Source organism: Aptenodytes forsteri, unplaced genomic scaffold, assembly GCF_000699145.1.
Source record: "Aptenodytes forsteri isolate BGI_AS27 unplaced genomic scaffold, ASM69914v1 Scaffold61, whole genome shotgun sequence".
NCBI classification, from domain to species: domain Eukaryota; kingdom Metazoa; phylum Chordata; class Aves; order Sphenisciformes; family Spheniscidae; genus Aptenodytes; species Aptenodytes forsteri.
In genome coordinates, this window is record NW_008794443.1 from 2,889,733 (window position 1) to 2,899,830 (window position 10,098).

The window sequence follows — 10,098 nt, forward strand, 5'->3', positions numbered from 1 at the left end:
AAGGTGGAACCACTTTGTTACCTGTAGAAATTAGTGTACTACCTCAGGCTGCTTTTTATACAGAAGTCCTGTTAGCAGTAAATTCTTACAGGTATCTTATCTAGATCTACTTAATTTCTTTTTAAATGATTTCATCTTTTCAGACCTTGTAATTGGGGCAGACTTGTGCACTTTGAAGGTATTTTTAAGAGTTTTTAACATTCTGTTACATTCACACTGCCTCTTTGTGTTGTAGATATGTGCTACCAAATCATATGCTATTGAAGATAGCGGAGGAGCTGCCCAAGTAAGTTTTGTTCACCCCTGAGGAGTCTCATTTGATTTTAATATCCAGTAAGTCGTTTCCTAGTGTGTAATTACTTCTGCAGTTGGTCCCTTCCTTCCAGCTGTCAATACTATATGTCAATACTATATGTCAATGCTTTTCTCTATAGTTCTTCAGTTTGGAAGAGAAATAAATAGCAATACTCTTTCAGATGCCTCCAAACTTCTTCTGGGATACATCTCTCTCTCATTTTATTCCACTAATAAAACACACTCCTTTGCATTGCTATATGTCACACGTCCCCCCGGAGATTCCTACAGTATTACAGAGCAAGAGAGGGATGAGTTCTCCCATAACATTTATTTGGTTTTTTTTTCAGTTCCTAAAGGGATTGGCAGGGGGAGTACGGGGCAGATCCCTTAAAACACCCAATTTATACAACATTTTCCTCAAACACTTGGCACTCATCATCTAACATCCATACTTGAGAATAATAAAAATGCATCTTGAAACACAAGTCCACTGCTGGGCTCAACTTCCATAGATGAATACTGAACAAGGAACAAAATGAAGATGGGGACAGACAGATAGACCACAGAAAAGATAAGTGAGAGGAGAGCTGAGTTAATGGTTTCTCCTTATCTGCACACACCTGGTACAGAAGAATTTTTCACCACAGAAAATGAAGTCTGACAGATTAATCTGACTTGTCTTATTCTGTCACAGTCAGGACCATGGTTATATCTGGTTGCACGTCCTTTGAATGCAAATGCCTAACACATCAGCCATAAATATAGCACACTGAATTTTTCTCATCTCTCTTTAGAGAACCCCAGGGCATCATTGCTTGCTGTAATCCAGTCCCACCACTAGTTCGCCAGCAGATTAATGAATTGCATCTTCTCATTCAGCAGGCCCGGGAGATGCCTCTTCTCAAGGTAGGAGTAGCTCGTACCACGCAAGAGACTCATCACTTTCTTTCTATAAGCCAGGGACTAGAGCTAAATGATGACCTATGATGATGTGTATGCTGAAGTTTGCTTTTTGAGCACTGTGAATATAGTGTTCTGTAGTAGAGCTGAAAGATATATTGCAACTGCTTGCCTGTCTATTGTCTGCTCTGTAGTAAACACAGTGTAGTTTCCTGGAGAACTAGAGCAGTAAAACAACAGACACTACTTGAACAGGGTGCAGTTGTCTGTCTTCCATTGCACATCATGTTTGCCTGTGTGAGGAAGAACTGGACCTTGTGGAATTTGTTGACCATGTAAATGGATTCATAAATCTTTTACAGCTATGGTGAAGTGAAAAAAAAGCCCTAGGTGTAAGAGGTTCATTAGTTAAAATACATTGTCAGCATGTTGATATTAATACAGTCTTCCTCCTTTAGTGAAACAAAACCATTTTTGAGCGTGAATGTGTCCTTTCTGTGTGAGGTGTTTAAATGTATCCATATGCAAACACTGCAGGAGAAGAAGAAAGAATGTAATTTTATTAACCTGCTAGCTTGTAATAAATGTGTTGAAAACATTGATAAGGAGCTCAACCTAGAAGAAATAGGGGAGGTGCATTTAAGTGACTTGCCTTTCTCTCCCATTCTAGTCTGAGATTGCTTTGGTAGTCAAGAAGAGAGCACCTCTATCCAACCCTGAGGTACTGTTTACATAATATTTGTTACCGAATGTCTTAAGCCTTAAACTCAGAAACAAATGTAGCAAAATTCTAGCTTCTAGTAAATTGTTTATTCTCATCCATTTTACAGGTCTCTCTGCTTTAGCTTAATGTTGCTTTTCTGTGCTAGACTCATAACATCACCAGCTGTGAATTGGTATGTTACAAACCACTGTAATAGCAGCACTTAAGGCTTCATCAGCAAACGCTCTAGCTGCTGGACAGTTTCATGTGTGTTAGTCTATATTGACTGACCTGTAAGAAGAGAAGTTTCAGATGAGTTTCTGAGGCTGACTCATTTACTCTCCTTGTGCTGTGTTACCAGCAAGTAAAGCATCTCCATTAGCCAGTGGGTGTTTGCACAGATATCCTTTTGATGCCAGATGCAATGTGCTCTGGCAGGTGAGCTATATTAAGAATATTCAGTCTCTGAATTTCACCCTTTTATTTGAATTTTCATTAATGTGTCTCTGCAATATGTGAAAACATATAGAGATTCATAGAGTAGTGTATTAATGGTGTTTGTAATTTGAATCTCTCTGCAGAGGCTGGAGAATACCTTCTTTGGACCACATGACAGTTCCCGGATTCCTAGGGATGATTTTCAGAACAACTCTGCCTTGGGTAATTTGGACTTAACCTAAAAACTGTGCTAATAATGACATGATGTGGCTTTGACATGGGGAAATAAGCAGCCCTGAAGAAACTTTCAGTGAAATCTCACTGCACAAAAAAGCAGTAAAATATACAAGTATTTAATAAAAATTTTGTCTCCTTTTCCTTTTCATGTAGAGCCTGCACCAATTTTGGAACATGGTTGTCTCTTTTCAGACAGTGAGAGGACAGTGAATATTCAGGGTGTTCAGCCAGAGTCAACATGTCTTGTTGCTACTGCCACTGTCAGCATATTCAGTGTAAGCAACGTGTTTGTGATAGTGTCAGTATTTAAGTATTAGAAAACATACTTAATAATCTGATCAAACTGTGTGAAAGTGTTGCGAAAAATAGTAAGGTGGGACATGCATGGAAATGATACTGGCTTCCTGTCAAGCATATGGCATAACCAAGACAACTAGGTTAGGAGGCCAGCAAGTTAATTACATCTCTCTGGAGGGTTACTGCCATCAGTGGAGTTTCAGATACAGTGAGAAATAACGTGCATGAAATGGCAGTAGCCAAAACCAAAAATTATGAATGTTAATATTTCTTTTTTTTCTTTTTTTAGGAATGTGATGAAGATGAAGGAAATGAGAAGGCTTTAACCACTGCACAGCAGAAAGCTCAGCGTATAATGGAGTCCTTTGAAAATCCATTTAGAATGGTAAAAGCTCCCAATACATACTTGTAGTGGGACTCATAAACTACCTAGTGCAGAGGATGCTCTGAGCTGTTTTTCCAGGCATATCTGAAAGAGCTTGATATAGCATCAGCCGCTGCTCTCTTACTGGAATCGGGAGATTGTCCTTCTTGCAAAGCATGCATGTGTGGACTTGTTTTCAAAACACATTGAAACACCTCTTAGATATATGTCTTTCTACACAGTAAAGAGACCTCTCACTGGTTTTTTTTTTTTAGTCAAGTTTGAGGGTTTTTTAATTTGCATCACATTTTCATATATACTTTATGGCTAGAGTTAGTGAGCTGATTTTACTCTTCTAATGAATCAGAACAACAATAGAATACTTTCTTATAGATTTGGAGTGGCAAATTACTAGTAAATAATATCAAAACAACTTTTTCTGGTGTGTGGTTGGGGGTTGGTTTTTCGGGGTTTTTTTGTTTGGTTTTTCTTTAATGTTTCTCTTGGCCACAGCTGTGGTAACTTTTCTGTTTCCAAAATGTGATCTATCTGTAGAATGTTTCTTAAATATTAACTTTTTGATTTGGAACATTTTAAGTAGCATTTTGGCAATGAGCTAAATGTCATGTGCTGTGTTTAAAACAAAATGGTTTTTTCCTCTCTACAGTACCTACCTTCAGAACAGAATCCTGCCTATGTCTCACAAGCTGCAAAGTTTGACCCGTCATCAAAAATTTATGAAGTAAGACTCGTGCTAAAATTTCCTGCCAAGTAGTACAAAAGAAACAAATAAGTAGATGATTTTCCTTTGGAAACCTCAGCAATATAGGAATCTTTTTTTTCTCCTTGGATTCTCCTTAGAAAAAGAATCTAAATTTTGAGAAACTTGACATGTTTCTGAATCTGTAGTTCATTGTTTCTGTAGCATTCGTATCCTTTGAAGAACCAGGGATTGGAGACATTCCACTGTATATTGCCTGTCTGTCAAAGCTACAAACTACTATTGAAGTCTGTATCTGCCTTTGTTCTCATGGCTTGTTTGTAGGTCAGAACTTTTAAGGCACATGGTTTTACTTTACCTGGTGCAGCAGATCTTAATCTCTTTTACAAACCAATTTGATCTTTTGTACTCTTAATGAAGACCAGCATGTGGTAGCAAGTTTATAAACTCCCTTTTGCCATAAAACTTCAAAGAAAGTGATCCCAGGTAATTTTTTTCATTGCAGATCAGCAATCGATGGAAGTTGATGAGTCAGACACAAGTACAGAAGGTGTCCAAGGATGAAACCAAAAAGAAAGCAGCCCAGCAGTCAGGTACAGCCATTCTTCCCTTCCTCAATGTGTTGGCTAGCATGCTTTTCGCAATGCGGATACGTTGTTTCCCAGTTACAAGAAAACCTTAGATGATGGATTTCCTGATGGATGAGATTGTTTGACAAAGATTGTACTCTATTTAGTTTGAGACTTGCTACAAGCTGGTTTGCTTGGTTTTTATAAGCTCCTGGGTGACTTAATCCTGCTTTTTACAGTAATGCTTCTTTGTTTCCATAGCTGCTCGTGACCAGGCACAGAAGGTGTATAAAGAGGCAACAGAAAATATTGTGTCAGTTCGTCAGCAAGCTATGGTATGTCATTGAATTCCCTACTTCCAGCCTTTGCCCCTTTTGACCTTTACGGCATAGTTCAGAATGAAACCCTGAGCCCTATGACTCTGAAATACCTGAATGACAGTGTTTTGGTAGTGGTCCTTCTGTGGTTCTGCCCTGTGTGTAGCAACAGGCCCCTAGCAACTGTGCTGTGCAAATCCTCGCGTCCCTCCATATCTTCAGTAGGGAATGTTTTCCACTGCTGCATCTCTCTGCTCCTCACTTGCCTCGGTTCCCCCAAATCTGCCTGTGGGGCCACAGCAGATCTCAGCCTCTAGTATCGTGTGAAACGACAACTTGGCTTTTCATCTGAAAAGTCCCTGCTGTAAGGAAAAAAAAAAAGCAGTTTTGGCCCAAAGAAGAACACAGCGCTTTCTCCCCACACTGTTATTACCACAGGCAATAGCTGTCACTGGGGCCTAGGTCTATTGGGCAGTTCACCTGCACGCTGGTATTCATGCCTACACAGAGATGTTTCATTCTCCTCTCCTGAACTTGTCCTTGTTTCTATTCTGTGGGTTGTTTTAACAGCAGGAACAAGCTAATAAGAAGAGGGAGAGAGTCATGAGTGAAACAGGAACAGAGTTGCCAAAACAAGAGAAGAAACGGCCAAAAGCCTCCCAGCAACCAGAGGAGCTGGAAGCACCGAAGCAGTTTACCCCCTTTGATTACAGCAAGTCCAACTTCAAAGTGTTTGCGGGTAAGATCTGGATCTCTTGCTGCTAGAGTGCTGCAGGCTGTGGAAAATGTTGCCAGCTGAGCCCTGAGAAGGCTGTGTGTGAATATAGGTGCCAAGGCAGTACAAACTGTTACAATGCACTTACCTTACAGTGGGGAAATACTAAAAGAAATTAAGTTGGGGAATGTACAGTTTAGCATCCCTTTTCTGATTTGGAAACAAAATCCTGAAACCGTCGGCCAAGGGGATTGTGAATTCGTATTTTGCTTCTTTTCTCTGTAGAGAAAGTCATCTGTTTAATTGGACCACAGGAACTAGGAGGCAAAGGAGATTTGACTCCTTTGTAACAAGTATCTATTGAAAAGCATCTCCTGCCCTTAAGAGACTGTTGTGGGTTTTAGCATATGGGAGACTGCAGTGAAACCTCCTTATTATCAGAGGAACACCGTGGAATGTACTGTTCTTTCTGGAAAATTTTAGTGACAGCTTCTCTCCTCTCTCCCTTAGGAAGCAGCAAATCGAAGCAGTCGCCGCAATTTGATCCTGCCAAGCAAGCTTATGCAGGCAAGGTACAGGCATGTCATGAAAGAAGGAACAGAAATGTTGATGATAGCATGTACCCAGCTGGGGACTCGCTGGGGAAGGCAGATGACTTTTTCTGGGTCTGCAGAATGTTCCCTAACAGCGCTTGGTACCAAGGTGCAGCTTCCAATCATGAGGTCATACTTTGTATTATAACCTCTTCCCGTTCAGGAAGAGCTTTTTTGGGGCCCCTCAGACCCTCCTGTTGTTTCCCACCTCTTCATACATTGTTCACACCTGCACCCCCATACATCACAGGCATGACACTTAGACCACAGCACACCACCACAAATTCCTAATACCAAATTCAAGGCACTCTCAAAAATCTCAAAGTCAGTCCAGTTATTCCAGGCCGTGGCACGTTTGCGTGTTGCCCACATTCTCCACCAAGTACTGTCATTAGGAAAACAGTCTCAGCTCAGAGAATTTTTACTTAATTTATTGCTAATTGAGATTGAGAGATTGAAGAGAAGAAAGAAAATATAAACAATCAAACACATACTTGGGGAAACCTGTGACCAGCACAGGACAGTTCCTGTGTCGTCATCCCCCCCACCCGAGGTCACCCCTGCAGACCTGGGTTACCTAAACCCCACCATGTATACCCTGCATAGTGCTCATGCGTGGAGCATTTGGGTGCTTATGCGTGACGTCAGTGGGCGTTCAGGCATGAAGTAATAGGGTGCCCATGCATGAACTCATTGGGTGCTCGAGCGTTAAGTTCTGAAGCTCATTTCTTGCATTTCAGCCTCTTTCCTGTGCATTCTACCTTTCTGCATGTTTAACTGGAGGGCAAATGGTACCAGGGACCATCTTAGATATTCATTAAAAATCATATTTTAGAACCTGAACAAGTTTATGCCTAATAGTGTAGGAAACAGTTTCCTGTGCGATCCCTTTTCTGTGTCAGCTGAAACTTGTTTCAGGAGAAAAAAAGAAACCAACTGGTGAATTTGGGACAACCTGTACAGATCTTTCTGTCTAGATGGGTAAGGTTTGTTGTCAGTGGGGTATTGTGCCTCATATGTCAAGGTTAGACCATAGAACAGCACTTACTCAGATGCATTCAGCAGTTATGCATGTAAAGAAGTCCTAAAGCATAAAAGATAACAGTGTAAATGAGGAGTGTTCCTTGAAGTTGGAGGGACCTGACAGCACATGAATCTCATGGAATATACTGTATTTGGCAGCTACCTCACTGTGGTGGTGTTCTGGGTTTGTTTTTTTTCTTCTGTGCAGAAATTTGCTGGAGCTAACAAACTTCAACAATCTGGAAACCGAAGCATGTCCTACCTGGCGGGGAAAGCTGATAGGTATGTTGTGAGCCTGCTGTCCTCGCGCAGTGGTGGAGTGTTCACGCCTGTGCCCCCGAGCTATGGGCAAAGCATAGCTATTGTCCTCTATTGCTGTGGGAGCTTAAGCACATGTTTAATGGGAAGAGGTTGGGTAACACCTACTCACGTTCATTTCACAGCTTGACGTCAGTTTAAAGGAAAAAAAAAAGCTTAGGATTAATGCAATCAAAGACAATTCTGGGTGGAAGGTTTGAAATGCTGAGGTAAAAGTTTGTGTTAATAGATGTGGGAGTCGCTTTCTTTGGCCACAGAGATAGGCGGAAGTGGGAAGAAGGGTTTGCCTAGCTTGGGAGGAAGATAAATAACAGTACTGCCAAATACAAACATTCTTATTCTGTATTTTAGATACTTAACATGTAGCTTAGGAGGCTTGATCCTTGTGTATTGTTTAGTCATAAAAGAGCAACACTACGTAAGGGCAGCATTGGAGGGAGAAAGGTTCTGTCTGCATCATGACCCTTTCTCAATAGAATCATTGTAACCTATCGTAGGTTTTCAATCCTGAGTGAATTCAGAGCCAGAGTTAAAAGTCTTTCTGTAACTGTCTTTTGCAGGGGATCCAGGCACCACTGGCCAAAGAGATAGTCCTTGTTACAGGACCTGTGGGAGTTGCTGCTGAACGAAACAATAGTCAGAAGTATTGTCACCATGGGAAGGCAAATACCAGTCATGGAGCAGTTTTTGTACAGAAAAGTTTTTAAACCCATTAAAATCCTTTTTTTCCAAAAGGAAAAACATCTTAATTGATTTCACTTTTATTATATTCACATTGGTTTTTTTCTAATTATACTCACAATGTTGCTTTGTTTCTAATTTTGAAAGTTTATCCTGTGTCCTCAAACACAGTTAGGCTAAACTTGTCACTTTTTGGAGTTGCTTGAAATCCAGAACCAGCATGTTAGTGGAGTATGAGAGGAATCTCTTGGCATCTCTAAAGCCAGCACAAAAATAATAGAGAGATTCAGTAGATGTGACTCAAACCCCAGCGGTCCAGAGGAGGAAATAAGGCCAGGCGGTCTTTTGTGTTCGACCTTGCTTACAAATTGCACTACGCAGCTCATCTCTTACAAGACAAGGTAATATGAAAAATGAGTGTGTTTACTGGGCAGTGTTTGTGTATTTTTAAGCAAAGATTTTAAGGGGAAAAAAGAGTTAGGGTACTTTTTGGATCAGAGACCAGTGGTTTCACCATAAAGTCATAGAGTGAAAGCAATAGCGTTAGGTAGAAGGTAAAAACCACAGGGCGCTATTGGGTTGGGGAAAGCCAGTGAGGTTCTGTGCTGCAGCCGAATCTCAGTACAGCTATACTAACATTTCACAGTTTTAAATACCCACAGTGAGTTATCCTGAAGTCTTTGTAGACAGAGTATCAGCCCATGATTTGATGGATGGATGGCAGAGCTTACTCTAAATGCTGACAAGTGAAGGCTGGTAATGCTGCTGCGAAAGAGGTAAGCAACATTACAGTTTACAGTCGGGAGTGCCGAAGGGTAGGGCTGATGTGACTTTGCTCGAAGCCACATTAAATCAGTGGCAGAGCTGCTTCCTGGATTCCTGGTCGCTGCGCTGAGCAATGGATCTTGCTCCCTTTCCCAAAGGCCTCGTCTTTACTCTGTGATTTCCTTTTCTGACTAAGGATTTTCCATTTCATGCTCACCTGTTTTGGCAATGACAGAATTTACTTCTCTGACTGCTAGGCTAGGTGCAAGGACTGAGCAGGTAGTGGTAAAAACTTCCCTCTCTGTTCCTAACCCGAGGGCTTTATTTTACAAAGACTGTGAGGAGGTTTGGGATTCTGTTTGTTTGTTTGTTTTCAATCTTTTGCCATATTTCTGGGGAGTGGGGAGTGGAAGGAATAGAGAGGAGGGTTTTTCCTCCTTAGGTATCTTTGTATGAACAGTGCTGACCGAGCAGCATCGTGATGGTAGAACAGAGTCCCTTTCTGCCCATAAAACCTGCTTGCATGGCTGAATATTGGAGGGTGTTTTTGAAAAGAGGCAGTGAAATAGCAGTTGTCTCTAAGTGCGTTTGCAGGGGCTGCTAATTCCCCTTCTTGTCCGCTTTACCAGTTCTGATGTTTCTGTAACCTGAAGAACGAGTAACTCTTGGCAAAAGCCCCGTTGGCTGCGGAGATACTGAAATTCCTGTCATTTCTTTAAGTCCTCTACTTAAAATTCTACACAGGGTGTATATCAAGGATGGTTTTAATTTTGGTCTTTTTCTGTTTTCCCTTTACAAGTTGCGGCTTACTGCCCTAGGTTTTGAAAATGCCTTTTGTGGAAGCGACTAGCAAATCCACGCGTGCTTTGTTCACCTGGTTGCACCTATGAATCTGGTGAAGTTGCAGCACCAGAATCCCGTAATCTAAGACTATTTTGCCTTCAAGGGCTAGCAGCTGTTCAAGAAGATCTTTGCATAGCCTGGCTGGAGAGCTACTCTCGGTGTAACCTTGGTGAATTTCTCCCAAAGCCTGCTCTCCGCAGCGCGCACCACGTTTTGTAACGGTTCCGAGCGCACGCCGGGGCACACGAACACGAGGGAGGAATCTGCTTTCATAACGCCTAACCCTTGAAACATCCGAACGAGACTTTTTTTTTTTT

The 10,098-nt window shown here is 41.4% G+C and overlaps 2 protein-coding genes across 2 annotated transcripts in view; both read left to right on the forward strand.

Annotated features, from left to right (window-relative positions):
• Positions 1 to 8,241, forward strand: part of EXOSC10 (exosome component 10) — a 16,859-nt gene extending 8,618 nt beyond the window's left edge. The window contains exons 13-25 of the mRNA XM_009289778.1: positions 236 to 286; positions 1,092 to 1,203; positions 1,868 to 1,918; positions 2,482 to 2,560; positions 2,729 to 2,850; positions 3,162 to 3,257; positions 3,904 to 3,978; positions 4,463 to 4,550; positions 4,788 to 4,861; positions 5,414 to 5,582; positions 6,069 to 6,130; positions 7,383 to 7,456; positions 8,053 to 8,241. Of these exons, the coding sequence (XP_009288053.1) occupies positions 236 to 286; positions 1,092 to 1,203; positions 1,868 to 1,918; positions 2,482 to 2,560; positions 2,729 to 2,850; positions 3,162 to 3,257; positions 3,904 to 3,978; positions 4,463 to 4,550; positions 4,788 to 4,861; positions 5,414 to 5,582; positions 6,069 to 6,130; positions 7,383 to 7,456; positions 8,053 to 8,083 (1,084 nt within the window). The 3' untranslated portion in view covers positions 8,084 to 8,241. The remainder of the gene's footprint in view (positions 1 to 235; positions 287 to 1,091; positions 1,204 to 1,867; positions 1,919 to 2,481; positions 2,561 to 2,728; positions 2,851 to 3,161; positions 3,258 to 3,903; positions 3,979 to 4,462; positions 4,551 to 4,787; positions 4,862 to 5,413; positions 5,583 to 6,068; positions 6,131 to 7,382; positions 7,457 to 8,052) is intronic.
• A 1,583-nt stretch (positions 8,242 to 9,824) lies between these two features.
• SRM (spermidine synthase) overlaps positions 9,825 to 10,098 on the forward strand; it is a 6,708-nt gene continuing 6,434 nt past the window's right edge. Inside the window, exon 1 of the mRNA XM_009289779.2 lies at positions 9,825 to 9,857. Within this exon, the coding sequence (XP_009288054.1) occupies positions 9,825 to 9,857 (33 nt within the window). The remainder of the gene's footprint in view (positions 9,858 to 10,098) is intronic.